Consider the following 24,464-nt stretch of genomic DNA (forward strand, 5'->3'; position numbering starts at 1 on the left):
TATGTACTCAATCAAGCATTTCCCAGATAAGAGATTTGATAAGTGCACAGCCTCTCCCTGCCCTTCCACTTCAGTCTTGGGAATCTTGTGGGTTTGTGAGCTTTTCTAAGGGATTTTTAATATCATCCCATGCTCAAGTATATTTTGAAATATGCCAAGATGTGATTGATTGCGATACCGTGTGCTGAAAAAGTGGCATATTGGGATCACATGCCCTTGAGTATGAGCTGTGCTGTTTGTTTTCAAGTGGTACATCAAACATGCCTGGGTGAGCAGCTGAAATGCTTGTGGGACCAGGCCACTTACATATCTCAAAGTAAGGCTTGCTGGAAAAGCCTGTGTGATTAAGAGTCAAACAACTGAGGAAAAAAGTTCACTGACTAATAAGAAAAACTTGCAGAGTAATCCTATTAAATTCCCTCCCTTCTGGTAAGTCCTGATGTAAATTTATAGATATTCTCTATAAATGTGAAGGAAGGTTTGTTTCCATGATAGAACAAACTCCACCAGCAGTTTCCCACACCACCCCAAGAACATTCTTTCGTTATCTTGCTCCTGTGTAATAATTGCACGGAGCAGTCACAAACTTGTTTTTCTACCAGTTGAAACTACAGAACAATGTGTATGCCTTGACCTGGATTCAGGGAGAGAAAAAGTCACTGTTGGCATAGACTCCACCTTGAAAACTTGCCATCAACATGGCAGAGAGTTGTTAAAGGCTTATAATGCGTAATTGAAACGGCTGAATGCCTGCAAGGATTCTTTGAGATAAGGATTGTCTTTGAAAACATTTTAACTAGAGGTCTGGATTGTGTCATTAATCTCTTCTGTAGTCTTATTACTTTTTAAAATTGTATTATTTCTGGTGTGATTAGCTTGCAAAGTAAATAGAAGGTGCAGGTTCTGTAAAGTATCGTTTTCTATATGTGTTTTATGTCAGACTATTTTAAAAGCTTTTTATGTAGTTCTTAAATCTAGCAAGACATACATACGTTATGTATAATCAGCAGAACAAAAGGGTTTCTGGTGGCAGGAGCGTGGCCCTGCTGCCACTACAGAGCACCCACTGCAGTTCAGGGGATGCACCCCAGCCCCGTGCTGGCCCCAGGGCTGCTCTGCTGCTGCCCCTCGGCTGCTCTGCTTGTGATCTGCCCCCAGAGTGTCCTGGCCCTTTGTCCCAGCTGTGTGTCCCTGCAGGGCTGGCGTTGGGGCTGGCTGCACCCTCAGTGCTCAGTGCTGGATCCCCCAGCTCAGGGTCCCTGCTCAGTGTCACTCCCAAAGGCGTGGTTGGAGCTCAGCTCGCTGCCTTGGCACAAGATGCAATCACTTATTGTTTGCCCCATACCTATATATAAATTTTTGCTAGGTTATTTTGGGTTTGAATCTCGGTCTGTGATCTCTTTATCGCAGCTGCAGTTGGTGGTTGGTAAGTGGACCCTTTGAGGCTTCAGTAGTGCCTTGTGATGGATGGCTCCTGCCTGCTGGGCCCTTTGCTGCGGGATTCACCCGTGCTGGAATGTCCTCACAAAGCAGGGCAGGGAATTCAGATGTGTTCTTCTGAGAGCAGCAGTAAGTAAAGCTGCCTTTCTAGCTGTTCTCTCAATTAGCTCCTAGGAGATCTTCCTGCTTTTCTAGTTTCTCCTGGGGATATGTGACCCGATAGCATATTGCTATAAATAATTATTTTACTAGTATCAAAGTAGGTACTGTACACAAACACAAAGCAACGTTTTCAGCATCTTTTTTTGGATGCTGTAAATACCAGGTTTTCAGACAGGCTGTTTCCTTTCTTCCTCTCTTGTTTCTGTTCTTTGGAATGCAGGCCTGACAGTTCTGATGTTCAGAACTTGGATTGTTAGTTTTGTGCTGCCCCTTGAAGTGGAATTGCTGGTGAGCAGCACAGAGCTCCCAACCCAGGGCAGGGAGGTGAGGGGCAGGCTGGCATTGCTGCTGCTGTGGGGAAAGAGCAGAGGAATTGCTTTCCAGATGGATGCTGCAGGGGATCATCACTTGTTTGTGAAAGGCGGTTGTTTAAAAGAAAAAGGAAACTGGTCATAAATGGGAATGGCACAGCAACCCCACTGAACTCCTCCCTCTATGAGAGACCAGCAAAGGACTGTTCACCCAAAGGAATGGTTATTGTATGGAGACATTTGGAGGAGCAGAGCAGCCACACCAGGCCTGCATAGCTGGATGTGGATTCTTCTGTGGGTTCAACACTGCATTGAGATTGAAGTTATTTTGGTCATCCCAGTAAAAATATGCATATACTCTATTCTGTAGTTTGAGAAACTCACCTTAAAAACTGGGATTGGGAATTGAGGCACCATAATCTCCTTGCTCTAGTTTTATGGTTCTCATTATAAAATTCTATTTTCAGAATCCAATTATTTTAAATTAAAATACTTGCCATGTGCAAAGCACCTTATAATTCCTGAGCTACTATACTTGCATTCCATAAGTTGTGTGGGAGAAGGACCAGTATCATGCCTGTTTTACATTTGTGCAAACCTGGATACCACGTGCTGTTGCTTCTCCAGATGTGATTTGGTGACAAACCAATAAATAGTCTTACACTTGCCAGTGTTCTGTCAGAACAGGATTATTTGATCTTTTACCCTCTTTGGAGAGGAAGAAGTGAGCGATAGACCTGATAAAATCTGATCTGGGTAACTGAGAGCATTTTAATGAGGCATTTTTGGGAGGTGAAGAGGATGTTTATCCTGATATCCACTGCAGGTGTTGATGTCACCATGAGCTGCATGTGTGGCACTGCTGGGCTGGTGTGTGCTCCATCCACAGAATGGTCACATCTGTGGGACACAGGCTCTGCAGGACACTGCTCAGTGCCCTCACATTAGTGCTCTTCTCCCTAGAATTGGCTTCGCTTTGTTTTGACTCACTGAGCTGAGAACAATAAAAAACTTTAAAATATTATTTTCTTCTTTAGCAAACTGTCTAACAGGAGTATGTGATGTTCTTTATCTTTTTTTCTGTAGGTCAGTAACAGATCCACGAGATGGAAAGAGAGTTGCACTCAAAAAGATGCCCAACGTCTTCCAAAATTTGGTCTCTTGTAAAAGGGTCTTCCGGGAGTTGAAGATGTTGTGTTTTTTTAAGCATGACAATGTAAGTAAATTCAAAGTAATCTTGAAATCTTTGAGAAAACTTAAATGTAAAATGAAGCTCTCTGGAACAGAAGTGTGTTTTGTTACAGGATATCTAAAATGCTTTACAGTGATCAGATTTTCTAGAAACTCAGATATTACTGTTGCAGACACTATAAAAAACAAAACTGTCAAGAGTCTAAGGATACTCATAATTTCCCCTCCAAGGTGTTTGCAAACAGACAGTGGGTACACTTCTGGCCAGCCTTATTTCAGGCTTCAGGTGAATAAATGTCAGGCTGCACAGAGCTGTGGCAGCTGGACCCTGTTCCTCCTGAGCTGCTCTGTGCTCCATGGCGCTGTCCCCTCTGCTGGTCCTCTCCCAAACCCGCTTTAGGTAAAATCAGTCAGCTTAAGTTAAAACATTTAAACACTATTTGGGTTGATCTATGAAGTTTGAAGTGCATCTGAAGTTTGGGTGCTTCACCCAAATGTCATGAACCTTCCCAGGATAGTGTCCAAATGACCACACCCAGGAGTATCTTTCTCTGTGAGAGGATGGGAATTCTCTGCTGCTGCTTTTCTGTGTTTTTGCTTTTTTATACCATTTTACTTTTTGCTTTTTGTACCACTGAACTGCTTATTCAGAATGGGAACAAATTTGGGGTTTGCAATTCCCATGTGGAAGCAGTGAATCACAAAACTCTGAAAGACTAAAGGCAGAACAAAGTGTAATATCTTCTGCTTTTACATTTCTTTTTCTGGAATTATTTCTTTCAAAGATTCTATGTTCATATATATTGTAAAGAAACCACTTTTTATTGGATAGATAAATTTGTGCTTTCAAACTACTACTCAAACAGCTGGAAAAAAATGTCTTCAGTTAGAAAAGAGAGAGGCATTGAATGTACAGAATGTCTGACATGGTGGGTTATTAAATTTACATACCTGGTGAGACAGAACTGGTCTGTCTGTGGGATAGAATAAAATGAAGCCATGTGAGAAATGTGCAGTCTGTCTTTTTGAAAGGGATTTGTTCTGGAATAGACCTTCACCTTGTGTGGTGTTTCCTAGGTACTCTCTGCCCTCGACATCCTCCAGCCTCCACACATCGACTATTTTGAAGAAATGTATCCTAAATATAAAAATAGAACATCTTAATTGAGGTAGATGTGATTTTCATTAGCTTAGAAGCTGCCAGTGTGTGGTGTAATCTATGAAATGGAACCACAGAAGCCTCGAGCCTGCATGTGGACAGTTTTATTTCCAGGAGTGAACCTGTAGCATCCAGAGCTGTGAGGTGGGGCTGGGGTGGGCTGGTGCAGGGCTGAGCTGAGCTTTGGGATGGTGCAGGGCTGAGCTGAGCTTTGGGGTGGTGCAGGGCTGAGCTGAGCTTTGGGATGGTGCAGGGCTGAGCTGAGCTTTGGGACAGGATGGTGCAGGGCTGAGCTGAGCTTTGGGATGGTGCAGGGCTGAGCTGAGCTTTGGGGTGGGATGGTGCAGGGCTGAGCTGAGCTTTGGGACAGGATGGTGCAGGACTGAGCTGAGCTTTGGGACAGGATGGTGAAGGGCTGAGCTGAGCTTTGGGGTGGGATGGTCAGGACTGAGCTGAGCTTTGGGGTGGGATGGTCAGGACTGAGCTGAGCTTTGGGATGGTGCAGGACTGAGCTGAGCTTTGGGGTGGGATGGTCAGGACTGAGCTGAGCTTTGGGGTGGGATGGTCAGGACTGAGCTGAGCTGTGATTGCACCTGGGCCAGGGTGTGCAGGGAGTGTGGGACTGACCAGCAGGCCCTGCTGCAGCTGCTGCTGCTCACGGGGATCCCCCCAGAACATTTTTCTGAAAACTATCCAGTTATTAATCTCCTTTCAGGTATTTGTATTTTAAAAGACTCTGTGGTGGTTTCAGAGAGTTCTGCCTTCACAGGCTTTGAAGCCCTGAGTTACCAGAGAGGTTTCAGGGCACTGGCAGGGCTGTGGCTTTCCTTAGCCAGCTCTGTCCTGGTGCAGAGCCCATTGCCCAGAGCTGTGTCCCACAAATGTTGTGTGTCACTGATGCAGCACAGGTACCAGCTGCCTGTGGGGAACTGGGTTCTGGCAGTGAATTTGAGGGAAAACTTTACATGAGGGTCATGTTTTGGTTTGGTTGTTTTCCTTTTCTAACTTGGCTTGGGCTGTCTTCTAGTTGTGAAGGAGGGAATTTCTGCTTTCTGGAATACTGAAAAGTGAATCCCTGAGCTGGCAGGAGGAGTTCTTTGCCACTCCTGTGGTTAGACTTGGGCAGGCTGGGTTTTGGTGCTGGTGGGTCTAAGCTGCTTTTTCGTATGACCCACTTTACAGTTAATGGGTGGGAAATTGTCATTATTTTTAGGTAACCTGAACTTTTGAGGTATGGTTTGATCTATTTATATAATACCTTGGATTGATTGGTGAAGAAAGTAGGTGTAATCAATGTGGTAGTTTTAACCAAAGTACAGCACAACTTGCTGGTGGAGAAGCACATTATTTAGTTGAAAATATTGCTGTGCTGTACTGGGGCTTTTTCATATGAGTTTAGGTAAAGCTTTAAAATTCTGCTTTGATATTTCTTTCACATGAAGAGCATATAAGTAGTCTTCAGAAACTGGATTTTGGTTATGTGCACTAGTTCAATGCCCTCATTTAGAACAAGTCATATGAGTTATAAATCAGATCTAGGTTAAGGATTACTCCTTCCGTGTAATTGTACAATCAAGAATATTTAAATGGGATAAGCTCATTTTTATGAGCTTAGCTACTGCCAAGTTTTGAATATAAAACCAAAATGTTAGTTTCCTTCATGGCTAACTGACTTTAAGTCATTCTGAGTTGTGTTCTATAGAGCTGCCTTTTTTTATATTTTTGTGAATTTCTTGACTCTAATATTGACAACAGAAGATTATGTGTAATCTTCTTTGTCCTTTCTTTTGAAATAATTACAATAAGTGCACTTAGGACCCTTACATTCCTTAAAAGAATGAGTTAGTAAATGTTTTGATTTATATACCCATTTTTAATTGCATGTGTTTCTGCTTACTGTAGTGTAAAGAGAACTTACTAGAGATTGGTTTGAAAAAGATCAGGTAAAGATGTTCCATATTTGGGGAGTGTAGGTGTGAAAACTTCTTTTGTTGGTCCAGTGGTAGAGTTCCCAATGAGATCATAGGGTTGTTCCATTTTTACAGTAGGACATATTGAGCAGTGATAAAAGCCTAAAGGGCTCCAGTTGGTATTGAGTGATTTCCTTTGTTCTTTCCAAAGAGTTGTAGTGCCCTTTTTGGGGAAAGAAATGTAATAAAAGAATGACTAAAATGATATGAATGATGTGTTGCAAATGAGCTGGTAGAGTTCATTTCAATTATTCAGTGTTTCGTAGGAATTGCAGAGTGTATTTTTTAAAGAGAACTAATTATAAAACCACCTTAACATTTTAATGATAAATTAAAAGATTTCTAAGGAAACCGGTGATGAATAAAGGAATTTTAATCTAGTGAGATTTTTGTTTAGGATGAAATTCCTGGCAAACACTCAGATTGATATAATTTGAATTAATAATGAGGCTTTTGGTTGAAAATCTTTGTGGCCATTTTGAATCTTACAGGTATTGATGTTTTTGCCAATATCACCTGGTGCAAAAATGAATGATTGATAGCCCTTTTTTCCAATTACAACATTTTTCCACAGTTGACTGTAATACTGAATTCAGTAACTGCAGATCCAAGGATGTTCTCCTTTAAGAACTATCCAAAGTTTCTGTAGTAACTTTTTGAAAACTTTGTCCATTAAAGTGGATATCAGAAGCTGCTGAAAAGCCACCACTTTCCAGGGGTGGGGTCTGGAAAAGGTTTGAATAGCAGTAAAAGCAAAGACGTGCAGTAAATTCACAGAGAGATGGAAGAGGTGGATTCTGGGGTAGATCCCTGGTGTCTGCAGGGCGGAGAGGAGCAAGGTGAGGGGCTGCTGCAGGCAGTGAGGGCAGTGCCAGCCCTGCTGGACCAGCAGCACATGCTCACCCTGGGACAGGGTTTTCCTCGGATCCATCGCTGGAGCCCGTTCCTCTGGGCCAGCACCCAAACCAGCTGGGCAGGGACTGCCCCGGTCACTCTGAGCCACAGAACTGGGGTTTGAGGGGTGCAGAGACCAAGTCCAAGCCACAGTGAGAGTGCCACATCACCCAGGGCACTTCATCCCTTCCTAACATGTATCTGTCGCTTTATAAAATTCACCAACTCAGCAGGTCCCAGCCAGCAGAGCAAGTCGAGTTCTTTTGTGCCGCGCATTTGCTTTGATAATTACTCTGAAGCAAATTGGTACATTTGTAGATCTAATTTTATACAGCTACTTAACTAATTACTGCTGTCAGGAGCAATTTCTCTCCGGGAGCAGTGCGGTGCTCAGCGCCAGCGGCCGCCCCGCGGCCGGGCCCGCCGGTGGCGCTGACAAAGGCAGGCTGAGGTACCTGTGTGAGCAGGGGCTGCCGTCCCCGGCCTGGGGCCCCTTGGCTCCGTGTCCCCAGCAGTGGCTGCTGCCGGCAGGGTCCCAGCAGCTGCAGGGGCCCGTGGGTCACGGCAGAGCCCGCTGCCGCCAGCCCTGGCTCAGTTATCAGAGACAATAATCAGATGGCGGCTGCTGCTGCTGCTGCTGCTGCTGCTGGGGTTAATGGCACCTCTGAGCCTGTCAAGGGCTTGATTTAATGCGCCCCAGACCTGCCGTGCTGCAGGTGCCATTTCAGGCCCTCATTTAATTTAAGCTGCTTTAGTTGGCATGGCAACTAGTTGAGACATCTGGGAGACATTATGTTCGGGATTGAGATTTAGGAGGATTTGTGGCGTAGCAAAACAAAAATCTTATCGTAATAAAGTGCAGAGTAATGCTTTTGGGTTTTTAAAAGTATTTTGCATTAAATTGAATGTAAAGATTTGTTGCAGGTATAAGGTAAACTGCAGATTTTAAAAGTCTGGTATAAATATTTAAAAGGGTCTTTGCTAAAGGAAAAGAAAAATTAGAGGACTACAAATTATGGTGCTGCAGGGTTGGGTTTTTTTCTTTATGAATTCTTTATGAATGCAATTTTAATATTTTTTTCCTCAAAAAGTTGGAGATATTTAATTTATAAAATGAGTTTTTGTGTGGTGTTCTGTTGGCAGATGAACCCTTTGGCCAACAGGGATTTAGCTGGAGAGGGTTTGTAGAGCAACAGATGAAAGCAGAGCATTGACTGGGTAGAGATGAAGGAAAATGAGCATTCAATACCTGGCTGTATCAGTTAACATGAGGCAAATGTGTTTTACCTCCTTCAGCCACAAATGTGATAATAGCAGAATTCTGTTTCGAATGTGACTGCTAAACTAAGCTTTTAAAGCAGTGATGTTTTTAATGAATGCCTGTATTTCCCTCAGTATTTATTGGAATGATTTCTCTGTCTGTCATTGTTGCCCCACAGCCAGGACATTGTCAGGATGGTCTCCATCCTATGGGGTGCAGCTTTCACCCTATTTCACTGCTTTGGAACCCCCCGAACACACACAGGCCCCTCTGGAGCCACCTCCCCTCAGTCTCACTGGTAACTTCCAGTAACTTTGTACAACTGCCTTCATGCAAACTCTCATGGACTAATCTGTTTTCTTTCACAAGCTGTTTTTTATTTTCATTCCTGTAAGAATTTGACCTCTGGAGCAGCTTTCTTCTCTTTAACTCAATAGTTCTGACCTGTAAGAGCTCAAGTAAGTAGGAGTTAGTGAATGTTTCAAGAGATTCTGTGCCTGTTGTGCTTTTCCTTAACCACTGAACTGCAGATATGTTGTCACTGAGTTGATGCAGAGTGACCTCCATAAAATTATCGTCTCTCCTCAGCCTCTCAGCTCGGATCATGTCAAAGTTTTTCTTTACCAGATTTTAAGAGGTAATTTTTCTTCCTCTAAATTTAATGAAAATTGTGTAGTAGAAGTATTTTTTTCCTTAATGTTTATTCTCAAGACATTCTCATCTTGAATAAGCTTCCTGTAGGAACTTCTTTTAATTTCATATTTGAATAAATACCAAGCATGAATTATTGTAGCTACAAGAGCATGGCACCCCTGCTGCCTTAAAGCATTGTCAGGGAAAGAAAAGTCATGCTTTTAGAATCACGGAACAAAAAGGACACTTAGACTGAACCAGATGGGTAAATATGTGTAATTATATCCCCTTAAGGCAAAAATTGTTACTGAAAAACAGAGCAGGAAGAGGCATCTGAAAATTCCAGTGTGGGGATTAGCAGAGTATCCATGCCATAATCAGAGGGATGATGCTTTGCTTTTGATTTGTTGTTTGTTGGGTTTCTGGGGGGAGGGGGGTTTTTATAAAAAGACTGCTAAATTCCTTTTTCTGCCTATTTTATATACTCCATAATTTTACCCTGTCATTAAGTGACTGAGTGTGCACTAGTGGCTGGGAGTTACTCATTTTAAAACAGAGGCACAGGCAAAGCCTTTGCTGATCAGGAGTTACCAGATCTTTTGGGAAAATGTTGTCAACCTTGAACTTCTTCTAAAAAAGAAAAAAAAATAAATTAGATTTTCTTTAACATTTCAGGTCTGAAATATCTACATTCTGCTGGCATTTTACATCGAGACATTAAACCAGGGAACTTACTCGTGAACAGCAACTGTGTCCTTAAGGTGCTGCTTACATTTATTGAAGATGTTTGTGTGTGTATGTTGTTAATTTGTAAACAAAAAACATTCAGTGTGAACACTTCCCCTGAAAGTCCATGTAAATGGAAAAAAATCCTGCAGAATTTTTAAAAAGTAGAAATGGAGTAAACATCTGTCTTTCCCCCTTTCCTCCCTGCCTCTCCCCACATCTCTGAAAGCCAAAGAGAGAGAGAATTCCTGAGTTTGGCTGGGGTGGGATGTCCTGTGCCTGGGAGGGGCAGGGGGTTCTCAGTGTCCCTGTGCTCCTCAGGGGAAGATGACACCAAATCCCAAGGCACTTCCATTAACCTTGGGTATATGGAGTTTTGGAGCACTGAGGTGTGTTGTACAGCTCTGCCAAACACAAAAATTCTGTGTTCTTTACAGGGATTTGCTGAGAATTCTAATTGGCAAAGTTTGGTCAGTTTTCTTAACCCTTGTGGTTCAAGACATTTTTAACAATTCTCCAAGCCCAAATGAGTAGAGATGAATCTTTAGTACTTTGAGACACGTCATGAGCGAGTGAAGTTTGTTTGAGTTGAAATACTCTGTACCCAGAGGTTGGGTTTTTTGTAGTGCAAAGCTTTTTAATCTTTCAGATTATAAATATTGTAATGCCAACTTAAAATGCACTGTGATTTCAAATCAAATTGTAGGAAGTTTAAATGGCTGTGGAGCAAAGCAACATGATTTCCTCCTATCCCCTCTCCCCTGGCTTATGCAGTTACAGCAGATTATCTGATGTATTTAAATGCTGGTTGGGGATCCCCTGCCTCCTTCCCAGAAGGTTGCCTACTTGAAACGCAGAAGGTGTTTTGGTTGTTTTAATTTTCTTATTTACCTTCTCAATTTAGATTTGTGATTTTGGATTGGCCAGGGTGGAAGAGTTAGACGAATCCCGGCACATGACTCAGGAAGTTGTCACTCAGTATTACCGTGCTCCGGAGATCCTGATGGGCAGCCGCCACTACAGCAATGCCATCGACATCTGGTCTGTTGGCTGCATCTTTGCAGAGTTGCTTGGGAGAAGGATATTGTTCCAGGCACAGAGTCCCATCCAGCAGGTACCTCTGGATATATCCACCTCACCTCTCCCTGCCAGCCTTCCTGCTGCCCCTGCTCCTGCAGGCAGAGCTGCCCCTCGGGGGACGCAGGGAGGGGCTGCAGCGTGTCCAGGGGAGGCAGCAGAGCTGGGAAAGGGCTGGAGAACTCCTGAGGGAGCAAAGGAGGCTCGGGGGGACCCCCTGGCTCTGCACAGCTCCTGCCAGGAGGGGACGGCCAGGGGGGTTCGGGCTCTGCTCCCAGGGGACGGGGACAGGAGGTTGATTTGTGGTAGCTGGGGAATCTGCTGCTCCCGTGGAGAGAATCCCCGTGTCTGAGCCGTGTCCCGTGTGCTCTGTGCAGCTGGATCTGATCACAGACCTGCTGGGCACGCCGTCGCTGGAGGCGATGAGGACGGCTTGTGAAGGCGCCAAGGCACACATACTCAGGGGTCCTCATAAACAGGTACTGCAGGGCTGCCTGCAGCCACAGCCCCCGCAGGCGGGGCTTCCTCCGGGCAGGGCGAGGCTTTCCCATCCTGCTGAATTCCCACGGCCTGTTGGTTAAGAACCCCGGCCTGGCTGTTTGCTCTCAGAGCTGTCCGTGCCTGGGATCGGGGCTGAGTTGGGCACGGGGCATTGTGGTGCTTGGGATGGGGGCTGATCTGTGCTGACTCCACCTGCTGTGGAGACAAGGCCTTTTCACTAGTCAGGGGCAGTTCTAGCTTCTGCCCTGGGGGATTGTTGGACTTGATGACCCAGGTGAAAGTCCCTTTCTGAGGCAGCAGTGTTTTGATACCTACTTTGAATGAAGATGTTAAATTTAAGTGTTAGTACTGGCAAGAGACATAAATTAAAATTGACAGTATAATTCATAAAGCCCTGGAGGGCTGCTGCACTGCCAGGATCAGCAGTGTTTGAGCTGGAATTCACCCCCTGCCCAGAGCCAAGGGCAGAACCTCCAGCACCCCAAGCCCAGAGGGTCCCTGCACACCTGAGCTCAGACCTGAGCTGCTCAGGAAGGCCCAGTGAGAGGCTGAAAGCTGAGATACAGCATTCAACACAACTGGAGTAAAAGTTAGCTTGGAAAAAGACACCAAACCAAAGGAAAAAGGCAGGATGGAGTCATTGTGCTGACTGGGCAATAAAAAGGGCAAATGCAATGTAGTGTTAACAGATACAAAGAAATGCTTGTGCAGGCATCTCTAGTGCAGGGATAAGGCTCTGTGGCTCTCCAATAGGGTCATTTTTATGATTGCTAACAAAATTAACAAAATTATTGGCCTGTACTTGCTCCAGTAGTTAAGTTTGCATCATTATTTTCTGCATGTTGAAGTAATTTCTCACGTCTGCTCACTACAATAGTAGTTACCATAGAAATGAGCATTGCATGTATATTCTGCTTTATTATTGACATGTGGGAGCTCTGCCACCCTGGCACTTTGGATCCACTACATAAAGTTGTCGCTGTTCCATTTCATGACAGGATTTTTTAATTTGAGCATTAATAACAGAAGGATTTCCTTCAGATTTTCTCTGCCAGTTTTAAGTTAAGTTTATTTTTCTGCTGTTGTGTGCTAGAAGAGTTGTGACTCCTAAAGCCAGTGTCCTATGACCCACAGGATGGGAATCCTAAAAAGCTAGCGAGGTGAAATGGTATAAAAAGTTTCCACTACAGATTTAATGTCCTGTACCCACAAAGTTGTAAGAAATACACTCTAAGAGTTAGCTGTGTGTGTGTGGGGAAAACAACGTTCATTCTCCCTGGAGTGCCATGGGAGCTGGTGTGCTCATTGCACCTTGGAGACCGGGGATATAGAGCATCCAGGTGATGATTGGTATTTTTGTTTTCAACTTGAAGCACACTTCATGTTTGAGTGCAAATTTCTGGCTTTTCATATTCTGAAATGGAGCTTTTGCTGGTTGTAAGTGGTTAAACGTTGCTGGTTTCCTAATTAGACTAACAGGGAGAGAAGCCCAAGTTAGAAACGGGCGATTGCTTTGTCACACCAACTATTTTTACTCGCCGTAGGTGAGCGCAGTGGGAGAGAGGGGTGAGGCATTTTGCTGCTCTGTGCAAAAATAGATTAATGCCAGAAGTTTCTGATTAAACCCCCCCTACCCCACTGTGTGCTGGCAAAATGGGTATTTACATACTCTGTAGACTTTGTCAGTTTGGTATTTAAAAGTTCAAGTGAATTTTGTCCCTGGCAGCCCCAGGGTGAGCGAGCTGTCCCTGTTCCTGCTGACCCCCTTCCCAAAGGAAAACGTGTGGGGTCCATCCCCTGCCTGTTGTGATCCCTCTGCTGTGGGAGAGCAGGCCAGGAGGAGGAGAGTTACCAAACACTGCAGCTTTATATTCCATAGGCTGCCCTGAGAAACCGAGGCTGGGGAGTGCTCAGGGCTCTGTGTGGCACTTCAGGGTTAACTTCAACTGATGTCACTCTGGAGGTGTAATTTTTATTTATACTGGGAAATTTACAGCAGCCCTGACATCCAGTACAGTCCTTCTGTCACTGTCCCTGTTGGTCACTGTCAGTCAGCTGTGGATTGCCTGGGCAAGGAAAAGCAAAGTAATCCAGAATTTGGGATGGATTGAGATTAAAAAAGGAACTACTGGAAATGATGGAGTTAATCCAACCCTGGAGCAGCTACAGCTGGGAGTGGTGTCTGTAGAGAAAAATACAGAAAGAAAAGCAGGTTTTTCCAGGGATTACACCTGAACTGAGGGGAGCAGTGATCAATTGGACCTTTATTACAGTGGCTGGGTTTTGCAATGGTGATGATTGTCATGCTGGAAGGCGTTAGGTACCACTTGTCCCCTGTAACAAGGAGTTTGTCCTTGCTGCCTGGAATAGCGCGTGCGGGAACGGGGTTCTCCTGCTGATGGATCTGACAGGACACCCTGTGCTTCTCTTCCTCCCATTCCCCCTACAGCCATCCCTTCCTGTCCTATATACACTCTCCAGTCAAGCTACACATGAAGCAGTTCATCTCCTTTGCAGGATGTTGGTCTTTGATCCAGTAAGTAGCACTGAAAATCACCTCTAATGCTTCTGCTTTGAACGGTTTTTGTTGTCTGGTGCTTAAATGAATGTTGTAAGTCAAGGAGTGCTTTAGCTGGTTTCCTTCTACATGGCATTGCAGTACTTCTGGTCCATGAAAAAAGTAAAAATATCGTGTAATTGGCTGATCAATTCCCCCTGGAATGGGGGTTTCAGGTTTCAAACCGAGTGGTCCTGGGAAGGAAGCCTGTCAGTGGGAAGGATGAGGCTGTGCATGACTCATGCTCTTTTCCGAGCTGGGTGTAGGTAGCAGAACATCAGCTACTTTGATGCAGTTCTAATTAGGGACACGGGGGTGTTCCTGGTCTTGCAACACACAAAAAATTCCTCCTGCATCCCCAATCACAGAACAGGATCGTTTTTCCACTGAGCATCTGTTTTTCTAATAAAAATGTGCTGCTGTGGATTTTTGATTTTGTTTCTTGGGACATTGTAGAGAATTGTCACAAGAAAATATGATATTGGAATTGATAATCTTAATTATTTCATTCCCACAGAACCCCCCCAATATCGCAAATGTAAAACAGAGTGACTGCAGTGCAAAGGAGGAGGCTGGGGGTTGATGAAGCATTTAGAAGCACTGCCTTTGGGGTGTATTTTTTTTAAACCTTAAGATTGCTTTGCTGAGCAGAACCATGGAAATGTTAAACCATAACTTCCACACTTAAAAACAAAACTTCCTTTCTGACTCCCTCAACAGTTAGAATGCTGTCTTTCCCAGCTTGTTTTGATTTATTGCAGGAGTCTCAATTGTAAGGTTATCTGTAGAAAAAAGCCTTTGAAAGGCGAGTTCCTAAGAGCTGTGTGCTCGGCGTTTGCCGCGGTGGCTGAGCCAGGTCGGTGCCACCCAGGCTGGTTTGTGAGCCTCAGCTCCCCTCTAGTGGCAGCTCCTTCCACACCACCGCGGGTCTGTTCGGCACTGGGGATGAAGTGATGAGTAGTTCCTCAGCTCACGCCTGCTCTCTTCCCTCCCATGCTGCTCCCAGTCCAAAAGGATATCTGCTAAGGATGCCTTAGCTCACCCCTACCTGGACGAGGGCCGCTTGCGGTACCACACCTGCATGTGCAAGTGTTGTTTCTCCACTTCGACTGGCAGAGTTTATACCAGTGATTTTGAACCCATCACTAATCCCAAATTCGATGACACTTTTGAGAAGAACCTCAGTTCTGTTCGGCAGGTTAAAGGTGAGCAGGAGTTAACCTTGCATGTGCACTTGTCCCCTGCAGCACGGGGACCTGGGATGGAGCTGGGAGGGAGTTGGGATTTGTGCTCTGCATCCACACAGTGACCCTGGTGCTGGTTTCTTTTAGGTATTTTTCCATAGTAGACACTGGAAATAATTTCTTTTCACCAAAAGAACAGAATTGTAAGTGTTCTGAGATAAGGCAGTGGCACAAGCATGAGCTGACCTGCAGAAGTCTGTGGGTTTCAGACCTCAGCAGTGCCCATCCCTGGTGCCCTGTTCCTCATCCTTTTGCTGAAGGATGGCTCTGGAGGAAGGGGAAGTCACAGTGTGGCCTGTTTGGGGCTGTGAGGTGTGACCTCCACAGCTGTCCTGCAGCCTGGAGCTGAAGCTGAGCAGTCAGATTTAGGGAAGCTGGAGCTCTGCTATCCTCCCTAAAATGTACTCTCAATAAGGGAAGCTCTTTTTCCCTCCAGTTGACATTGCATTTTACTGAAGCCAGAAGTGTTAATGCTGTGTTGTTTTGTATTTTTCTCCTGTGTACAGAAATAATTCATCAGTTCATTTTGGAACAGCAGAAAGGAAACAGAGTGCCTCTCTGCATCAACCCTCAGTCTGCTGCTTTTAAGAGCTTTATTAGGTAACTGTATGTAATCACATCTGATATTAATTCCCATTTATTAGTGGTACAGAATTCACACATCCAGAATGTTTTATGTTTTCAGTTCCTGAGCTAGGAAGGGCCCATAGATAAAACCCTTGTGAACTGTATTTATGAATTCTTCTAGAATTTTAAGTAAAACATGCAAAAAAAGTTTCAAGTAACGTTTTGTGCAAAAGAACAGAAGTCAGACCTAAACTGGAATTGGGAAGGTTGGCAAGTTGCGTTTTGGTTGTGGAGCTGCAGGGTGAAGGCATTGAAAGGAGGGACTGAGGGGTGGAAATGCACAGATAAAGGAATATTTGCTGTGGGTGCTGGTGGCTCGGGTTGGGTTTGGGGTTTGGTCCCGGGGGGTTTGGTCCTCCTGACCTCAGGTTGGGTTTGGGGTTTGGTACTGGGGGCTTTGGTCCCCCTGGGCTGTGAGCTGTGTCCCTGGGCCCTGCAGTGGGCACTGAGCTGTGTCCCTGGCCCTGCAGTGGGCACTGAGCTGTGTCCCTGAGCCTGCAGTGGGCACTGAGCTGTGTCCCTGGGCCTGCAGTGGGCACTGAGCTGTGTCCCTGGGCCTGCACTGAGCAGTTCTGTGTCTGTGTGTCTGTGTCTGTGTCTCTGTGTCTCTGTGTCTCTGTGTCTCTGTGTCTGTGTCTCTGTGTCTCTGTGTCTCTGTGTCTCTGTGTCTCTGTGTCTGTGTCTCTGTGTCTCTGTGTCTCTGTGTCTCTGTGTCTCTGTCTCTGTGTCTCTGTGTCTGTGTCTCTGTGTCTCTGTGTCTGTGTCTCTGTGTCTGTGTCTGTGTCTGTCTGTCTGTGTCTCTGTGTCTCTGTGTCTGTGTCTGTGTCTGTGTCTGTCTGTCTGTCTGTGCCTGTGCCTGTGCCTGTGCAGCTCCACGGTCGCCCAGCCCTCCGAGATGCCGCCGTCGCCGCTGGTGTGGGAGTGACCCGAGCGCCCCGTACTACTGAAGATGTAATGTAGCTTTCCACTGGAGCCTGGGATTTGCAATTCTGGAGGTTAATCATGCTTGTACTGTAATTTTACTAATGAAGTTTTAAATTAACAACCACTACTTGTACAATATGAATAATACTTAGAAATGTACTAGACTTTTAATCTTGTAAAGTGGTTGTGCTTTTAGAAGAAAATATTTTACCCAGAGTTGCACGTGTTTTATGAATTCTAGTGCAGCTGTGATGGCTCAGCTCAGAACAAACAGAATTGAACCAAATTCGGGGAGGTTTTTTCCTTTTTTTTTTTTCCTTTTTTCCCCTTTTTTTTATTGAAGTGAGATTGTACAAACAGACATACATTTTGATATTGAGCCATTCCTGAAGATTTTGGGTTTTCTAAAACTAAGGAATACAGAAAACTTGACTGCGACCAATCATGAAGTCCCTCTGGGTGGCCGTGGCCATGGGAAGTGGCCACGTCCCCTGATGCCCAACCCTATAAATAGCTTCTCACTAGAGCTGTGATGGTGATGTGTGCTGTTCTAAAATCAAATGTTGTGAGTAGAGAGAATGAGTTTGTGACTAGGAGAGACTAAACTTCTGTTTCCTTACCCAGTATAAATATATATATATATTTAATCTATTTTTATTAGAAGTTTTTCTGCTCTTTCTTACATAAAACCCCCAGCATGCATCTTCTATGTGTGTAAATAATTCCATTTATGGGCTAATTTCAGAGATCCCTGACATCATTGCTGTATAGAGAGAAACTAGCTTGCACATTTTAGGTCTGTGAAATTTTGTGAGAACTTTTTCCTGCACTGGACAGTTGAGAGAAAAAAAAAGAAAAGGACAAAAAAAAAAGCACATAGGGAATTCTGTTAATTGTGTTCGTGTCTTTAGGCAGAGCTGTGGAAGTCTTGAAATGTCACAGTAGTAAATAACTTTTATTACTTTTTGGCTAATTCTTTTTCTGTTGGAACACTGAATTCTGTGCATATGTATATATGAACACAAATTGAAGGCCTCTACCTCCTGGAGTATACAACTTGGTTTGTTTACCTCCACATGATTTTTTTTTTTTTAAGTTTAGTGTGGAGACTTGAAACTTGAATGTCCCTTCCAACTTTTGTATTTAAAACAAGACTAGAAAATTGAAGACTGTTTTTCACCTGTACAAAGGAATACTAAAAGGTGGTCTTAAAATTTGAGCCTTGGTCTGGAGAGAAACCATGGTGTTTGTTATGGACAATTAACTGTTAAAGTTATTGTAAGTTATCTGTATTTAGCAGAGTATTTTCAACAAGAGTGATCTGAGCTGGAATTGGAGACTATTAGTAAGTTATGTTTGGAAGTTTTAACTTCAATGAAGTAATTATTTGCTGTGAAAGAGACAAACATTGAATAACTGAACAAAGATGGTGCAATATCTTTGTTTTTTATGAGGCTCCTGAGAATAAAACCAACTGAAGCATTTCAATTCACTTGAATGAGAAACGTGTTTAATTATCGAGCCCCAGAAGACACTGGTATGAAAGGTAAAATCTCAGAGGTTGGTCAGTTAATGTGGCACACTTGCTGGTCACTTTGTAAAATGTAGATTTGGAGTACAGTGGTGAAAACATTAAATGTGACATTTGAAAATGCGGCGGTGGTGTCGTTCTTTCCTGCCCGCTCTCCTCTGGGCTGTAGCGGGGCGGGAGGCGCCGCTCCCGGCTCCGGGCGGCTCCTGCAGCCGTGGCTGTGCCCGGGCCCGGCGGAACCGGAGCCCTGCGGTGCGGGCCGGGCTGTCACGGGACGCGGGCGCTCCTGGGCTCTGGAGCTCCGGGTCCACGGGAGCGGGGGAGAAACGGCGGGGCCGAGGTGCGGGACCGAGGGGGCCAAGAGCCGGGCTGGCGGGGGCGCGGCTGCCGGCACCCCGGGGAAAGAGGGGGAGCAGGGGAAAAGAACGGGAAAATGGGGGAAAGGGCGGGGGCGGGGCCAGGGCAGGGTGTGGCCGCTGGGCGGGGCCAGGGCAGGGTGTGGCCGCTGGGCGGAGCCGTGCCAGGGTGTGGCCGCTGGGCGGGGCCGTGCCAGGGTGTGGCCGCTGAGCGGAGCCGTGCCGGGGTGTGGCCGCTGGGCGGGGCCGTGCCGCGGGACGTGGCCGCCGCCGGGCGCGGGGGGCGGGGCCAGCGGGGGGCGGGGCCAGCGCGGCGATGGCGGCGGCTCCGCGGTGGCGGGAGCGGCTCTTCGCCCTCTATTTCATCTCGCACATCCCGATCACGGCTCTCATCGACCTCCAGCCGCTGCTGCCCGCCGGGATCGCGCCGCGGGCCGTGAGTGGGGCCGGGGGCCGGGCCGGGGCTCGTTCCGCCGATGCGTGAGGGGCACCCGCCGGTTTGATGGGGCCGGGGGCGGCCTGCGCCGAATCTCGTGTGTGGAGACATCGGGGGGGGAGAGGGGGAGCGAAACTGCAGCGAGAGCGTGAAGGAGCGTCTGGGAGAGAAGCGGTGCTGGTGCCACGGGATGAGTCACAGCCGGGTCATTCATTGGGGAGGAGCGGGAACGGGAGTGGGAATGGGAATGGGAGAGGGATGCTTGGCTCGCGCGTCCGGCGGCTGTGGCCGATGCTGCTGCCCGGGGATGTGGCGGCCGCTCTGTGTCCCCCGGAGGGCCCGGGAACTGGTGCGGGTCACTGCTCGCCCCGGAACGGGCGGTGGGGATGTTCCTCTGCCCAGAGCGGGCTGTGGCTGTTTCACAACTGCCCAAGGACATCCTTTCCGTGGCCATGGAAAGGCCATGGCCTCGCTGTCCCCTCGCTGTCGCGCTCGGCACCGGCGGCCGGAGGCTGCGGCAGCGCGGGGCCCGCGCAACGTGCCCCGGACGTGGCTCCTGCGGCCCCGGGCATTCTCCGATCCCGGGCTTTCCCCAAATCCCTGCCAAAAATGAAACAGGGAATTGTTGCCGCTGCAGGAGCAGGCATGCCAAATTAATGAATTTATTCGTAAAAATCTCTGGTTTGCTGGGTTTTGAACAAAATCACAGAAGACAATGAACATCATAAAATCAATTAAAATAACGGTTGGATGGCAGATAATTAGTTCAGCCCTCATCATCACGGGTGTCACCTCCTGTTTGAGCTTTACAACTGGTGATTTGGTTTTTGCCATCGGAACTGCCTGTAAGATTACTCCAGTATAGGAACCATTTCCAATTAATAGTTAACCAGCAGATCTCAATGCATATCTCTCTGTTCAAAGTCCAATGTAAAGCTGTGCTGGAGTTTACATTTCTGTCAGAAACTAATTGCAACTGCCTGAGCCCAAATCCTGGTGCTGAGCTGTTCCCCTGCAGCAGCCCCAGCCCTGCTCAGGAGCAGGTGCTCACAGCCTGGTGGCTTCATCCCATAGAGAACCAGGAGCTCTGCCCTGCTCTGGTGGATACTCAGTGACTGACTGTTGTTTTGGGTTTTTTCAGCTGACAGACCTGTTGCAGCAGTATGCAACTTCCTTCAGGGACCCCCTGATGCTGCAGCCCCCAGAGTGGTTCAAGGCGTTCATCTACTGCGAAGCCTTTCTCCAGCTGCCCTTCTTCCCCATCGCTGCCTACGCCTTCCTGAAAGGTGGGGGGAACCAGGGTGATCGAGGGCATGTCCTGGGGGCATTTTTGCAGGACAGCTGCTGCTGTGCAGCAGAGAATGTTTCTGTATGATGATTAGGGAGTTTCAGGGAGGTACTGTGGAGGGCTGGGCTGCTAGGGCCCACACGAGAGTTCTACCTGAGAAAGCAGCACAGAATGAAGTTTGTCAGAAACAAAACCTTGTAACTACAGGCCCTTGTCAGGTGCAGCCATTTGTGTAACCACCATCAGCATTTGACATCTGGCTAATTTCCAGGCCAGCTAAAGGTCTGGGTCAAGCCCGTGTACTCATTTTGTTACTTTAGATCTTTCAGGATCACCCCTTTGTTCTAAATTGCCATCAGGGGAGAGAAATTTCCTTGGTTCCTACTAGTACTGAGGGTTTTTTCTGCTCCCTGTTCCATCTGAGTGATGGCTTACCCTGGCAGAGAGGCAGCAGTGTTCTGTCACTCGGAATTCCGGTTGTTTCAAAATACTTAAATATTGTTTTCTTTTTGCTTCTGTACAGGTGGCTGCAGATGGATCAGGACTCCTGCCATTATCTACTCCACCCACGTGGCCACCACTCTGTTTGCCATCCTGGCCCACATCCTGTTCCACGACTTCTCCAAGGCGGAGCACGCGGGGCCTCAGACGCTGCGCGAGCGCCTGGCGCTGCTCTCCATCTACCTGCCCTACCTGCTGATCCCACTGCTGCTGCTGTTCACCATGCTCTGCAACCCCCACTACAAACACGTGGAGAAGAGGAAAAGGAAGTAGCTGGCTCTGGAGGTCATGCACACCACACCTGTGCTGCATCTGGTTCCGACCCTGCGCTGGCGGAGTCCTCTGGGACAAACGTCTCCCTCGTGTTGGCTGCACTGGCTGCTGCAAGGAAAAATGGAATTGGTTGGAGTGCACAGCCCTGCTTCGACCACACACAGCTCTGGCAGGGGCCTGGGCCAGCCAGGGGTCAGGTCTGTGCAAGGCCTCTCTCCCAGGAAAATGGTCTTTTAACCCTTTGGTGTGTAACTCTGTGAGAGGACACACACACACACACACTCACTCCCACTCTGCAGCTGATACTGTTCTTCCAAGGTCCCTTTTCCCAAGATGACTGTTTGGAAACCACTCAAGTAGGAAATCTGTCTTCCAACCACATATTCTGAAGAATCCCTAACCCATTACACACAGATTTGCAAAGCTGTTCTTTTGAAGCATTCCAAATCATATCATGATTCTTAACTTCCTTGCCCCTTCCTTTAAAATTTCCACTGCCTTTGCTCTGCTTCATTTTGATTAATTATAAATGTCTGATCAATGATAAATGTGCCAAAATCTGGATTCATGAATGCTTAAAGTTACCCTTGACAACCAGGAGTACTGCCCAGAGGATTCTGAAGTACTTCGGGAATTGTAACCAAGGAGTTGGAAATTTCTTTCTTCCCTAAAATCATTTCTGGTATGGAAATAAATAACTAAACGCATTAAACTGCATTCAGTCTTCTTCAGGGAATGGCTGAAGGAACTTGCAGTGACCACGAGATGGTGGAGAGTTCCCAGAGTAAATCCATGCGTAAGTTACAGCTACAGGTAGAAGTTGTGTGGTTGGGGTTGGTTTTCATCTGGAGCCTGGTGAGGTGATGGGCCCCGTGAAGCTGCCCAGGCACTGCTGGCAGGTTTTATTCACTGTGTAAAGCTGAAGCCTTCCCCAGGCTTTGGAAAGGGCAGCATTTCTGTACTGAAGTGCTGTACACATACACAAAATGCACGTTTGCACTTCCAACACGAGGCTCGAGTTCACACTTGTGTTCGTAGTTTACAGCTGGTGCACTCCTGGTGTCACTGACACTCAGAATGGTTTCCCTCATCAGTCTGGTGTTCCATCCTAAGAATGCCCATAAAAGGATTCAGCTCTCATATTACGACAGTCCTGAATGGACATTCCTCAGGAACAGTTCAAAGTTCTTAATTCTCATGTAGTTTCTGCTTTTCTGTATCTGTAATCGGTCCATTCTGGATATCATACATTTCTGTCTTTTTTTTAATAATTCTATAGAAAAAGTACCATAGGCAGATGTAGATCCAATACTGCTGCTTGTGTGTAAACCTTTACATTGAAAAATAACAGAGGAGGAGCAACTAATTCTGGTACAGCCAGACAGTCTGAGAACAATAATTTATTTTCTGATTTCTATGAAAGAGCTGTAGACTTCAAAAAGCAACACAACAAAGCACCAGTAGCATTAATTCAACTGGAATTTGAATTAGAACTACTGACTGTACAAAACTGGTATAAAATCAAAGGCCAGAACAGTCTGTGCAGCTGTGAGCTGTCAGCCCTTCTTATTGCCACAGTACACTCAAAGTGAGGTACAGCCCCTCCATTGTACAAACCATCTGCACTCCTGCACAGCGGAAATTGCATATTTCTGAAATTCTCAAGATTCTGGAATGGTCAAGTTTCCATGTGAGCTGGTTTTTATCTTAAAACCCTCTATTTCTGGAAGATGAACTGGTCGATGAATTCGTTCTGGTCCGCTTCGATTTTGCAGAGGGTCTCGTACTCGATCCGGTACCTGCGAGACAAACAGAGGGTCCAGGCCCCGTGTGAGGGGGTCAGAGCAGCCCCGGGAGCTGGGAGGGGAGCTGGGCTGCCTGTGTGAGTCACTGCAAGCAGCAGGTGCCTGAGTCACACAGAGCAGCTCTTTATCAGCCAGACACGAGGCTGATGCAGCTGTCAGAGTTCTGCACTGCCCCGGCCCGTGCTGCCTCTGTTCAGCCCTGAAGGCCTCAGGGATGAACCTTCCCTGGGCTCACTGCAGGGCCTGAAGGTAACTCCAGGCCTGTGGAATTGTTCCCATGTGCTCAGGACACACCTTTGATGCAGGTGGGGCTGGTCTGAACCAGCCAATGGTCCCACAGCACAGGCAGTCAGCCCTGTGTCCACCCTGAGCCTTCCCAGCCTGCACAACACCCCAGAGCACCGAACACAAAACTCACCTTTCCAGCTGCATCTTCTTCTCAGCTATCAAAGCCTGGAGCTGCTGCTCCTGAGCCTCTCTCTGCTTTGCAATCGACTTCAGCAGGTTCCGTGCCCCGATGGCCTGGCAGGACAGGGCAGGGATGTGTGGAGGGGTTTTGGTTAACTCCTTTAGCCCCTTCCCTCCCAGCAGGTTGAGTGTGGGGCATGCCAGCCATGCCAGCAATAACAGAGGGTGAGATGCTGTGCTCCTGAGGGGTGGGTGGGAGTTTGGTGTTCCCCAAACTCGAGGAACAAAGTCAGGGACTCCTCTGGACACACAAACTGGCCCAACAGCCAGACAAACTCAGGCTACCAGAGGCCTCTCCTGCCTCTGGAGGACAAATTCTACCAAAATGGAGTGATTAACATGTTCTGTTTCTGTGCAGAAATATAGACAAGCAGGGAAAGCAGGACTGGTTCATGTGTGAGCAATGTGACACTATCATAAGTTTTATTAATTCATTATTATTGATTAATATTATCACTGATTTCAATTTTAAAGGCCCAGTTAATCGCAGAGGAAGGCCAGCAGGATGCTGACAGAGAATCGTTGCTTCTGCTGTAAAGGGAGGGAGGGAGGGATAGAGAGGCCCCACACAGGACAGTGCACACGAGAAGCGAGGAATTTACTGCACAGTACCTTCATCTTCTCACTTTCTACAGCTTTGGCCAGTTGGTCAACGAGCTCAATCAAGCTGCCCACTATGTTCTGGAATTCTGCTGTTTCTGTAAAGAAAAAAATCGTCAAGTGATACCCAGAACTTCCCTAAAGAGATCGAATGCTCCTGCTTTGCCATATAGTTTTTAGACGCAGCTGTATGTTTAGCGTTTACAGTAAACAGGAAGGTTTTAGGATTCGGGCGGAATCAGATGAAAGGGGCGGGAGAAGGCCTGAGCTGCCCGGTCCCCGGTGCCCGGCGCGGCCCGCGGCACTCACTGTCCACGAAGGCCCGGCACTGCTCGCGGAGCTGCGCCGTCTGCGCCGCCACCTCGGGCTCCAGCACCCGCAGCTTGTTCAGCTCGTCAAAGTGCAGCCCCGCCGCGCCCAGCGCCGCCTGCGCCATCGCCGGGGCAGCGAGCCGAGCCAAACCGAGCGGAACGGAGCGGGGCCTCAGCCGGCACAGCCGGGCTCGGGCTCCTCCGGCACCGCCCGGCCC

The 24,464-nt window shown here is 46.9% G+C and overlaps 3 protein-coding genes across 6 annotated transcripts in view; 2 read left to right on the forward strand and 1 right to left on the reverse strand.

Annotated features, from left to right (window-relative positions):
* NLK (nemo like kinase) overlaps positions 1-18,329 on the forward strand; it is a 38,111-nt gene extending 19,782 nt beyond the window's left edge. For 3 of the 4 annotated variants that reach the window (XM_036394998.2, XM_054517008.1, XM_036394997.2), the window contains 10 exons: positions 3,000-3,129; positions 4,182-4,237; positions 8,919-9,025; positions 9,697-9,782; positions 10,652-10,861; positions 11,202-11,303; positions 13,775-13,861; positions 14,889-15,087; positions 15,633-15,726; positions 16,624-18,329. In XM_036394998.2, the coding sequence (XP_036250891.1) occupies positions 3,000-3,129; positions 4,182-4,237; positions 8,919-9,025; positions 9,697-9,782; positions 10,652-10,861; positions 11,202-11,303; positions 13,775-13,861; positions 14,889-15,087; positions 15,633-15,726; positions 16,624-16,678 (1,126 nt within the window). In that variant the 3' untranslated portion in view covers positions 16,679-18,329. Of the gene's footprint in view, positions 1-2,999; positions 3,130-4,181; positions 4,238-8,918; positions 9,026-9,696; positions 9,783-10,651; positions 10,862-11,201; positions 11,304-13,774; positions 13,862-14,888; positions 15,088-15,632; positions 15,733-16,623 lie in introns of all 4 variants that reach the window. The other variant, XM_054517009.1, reaches the window with a different exon arrangement.
* A 536-nt stretch (positions 18,330-18,865) lies between these two features.
* TMEM97 (transmembrane protein 97) lies at positions 18,866-21,774 on the forward strand. Its single transcript, XM_036395261.1, has 3 exons — positions 18,866-19,000; positions 20,142-20,286; positions 20,812-21,774. Exons 1-3 carry the CDS (start codon positions 18,881-18,883, stop codon positions 21,060-21,062), a joined length of 516 nt encoding a protein of 171 aa, XP_036251154.1. The 5' UTR covers positions 18,866-18,880; the 3' UTR covers positions 21,063-21,774.
* A 672-nt stretch (positions 21,775-22,446) lies between these two features.
* On the reverse strand, positions 22,447-24,459 carry IFT20 (intraflagellar transport 20). The gene is made up of 4 exons (XM_036395262.2): positions 24,245-24,459; positions 23,948-24,033; positions 23,286-23,389; positions 22,447-22,861 (listed from the first exon to the last, which is right to left on the reverse strand). Exons 1-4 carry the CDS (start codon positions 24,369-24,371, stop codon positions 22,780-22,782), a joined length of 399 nt encoding a protein of 132 aa, XP_036251155.1. The 5' UTR covers positions 24,372-24,459; the 3' UTR covers positions 22,447-22,779.
* Positions 24,460-24,464: the final 5 nt, after the last annotated feature.

This window comes from Molothrus ater, chromosome 21 (assembly GCF_012460135.2).
Source record: "Molothrus ater isolate BHLD 08-10-18 breed brown headed cowbird chromosome 21, BPBGC_Mater_1.1, whole genome shotgun sequence".
NCBI classification, from domain to species: Eukaryota; Metazoa; Chordata; class Aves; order Passeriformes; family Icteridae; genus Molothrus; species Molothrus ater.

What these genes read in the sequence shown, in the direction of transcription:
- TMEM97 (XM_036395261.1), top strand. Translation starts at nt 18,881, where the DNA reads ATGGCGGCGGCTCCGCGGTGGCGGGAGCGGCTCTTCGCCCTCTATTTC. An exon ending in CCGGGATCGCGCCGCGGGCC is followed by an intron (nt 19,001 to 20,141) that starts GTGAGTGGGGCC and finishes GGGTTTTTTCAG; the next exon opens with CTGACAGACCTGTTGCAGCA. An exon ending in TGCCTACGCCTTCCTGAAAG is followed by an intron (nt 20,287 to 20,811) that starts GTGGGGGGAACC and finishes GCTTCTGTACAG; the next exon opens with GTGGCTGCAGATGGATCAGG.
- IFT20 (XM_036395262.2), bottom strand. Translation starts at nt 24,371, where the DNA reads ATGGCGCAGGCGGCGCTGGGCGCGGCGGGGCTGCACTTTGACGAGCTG. An exon ending in TAGAAAGTGAGAAGATGAAG is followed by an intron (nt 23,390 to 23,947) that starts GTACTGTGCAGT and finishes CTGTCCTGCCAG; the next exon opens with GCCATCGGGGCACGGAACCT. An exon ending in AAGAAGATGCAGCTGGAAAG is followed by an intron (nt 22,862 to 23,285) that starts GTGAGTTTTGTG and finishes TTTGTCTCGCAG; the next exon opens with GTACCGGATCGAGTACGAGA.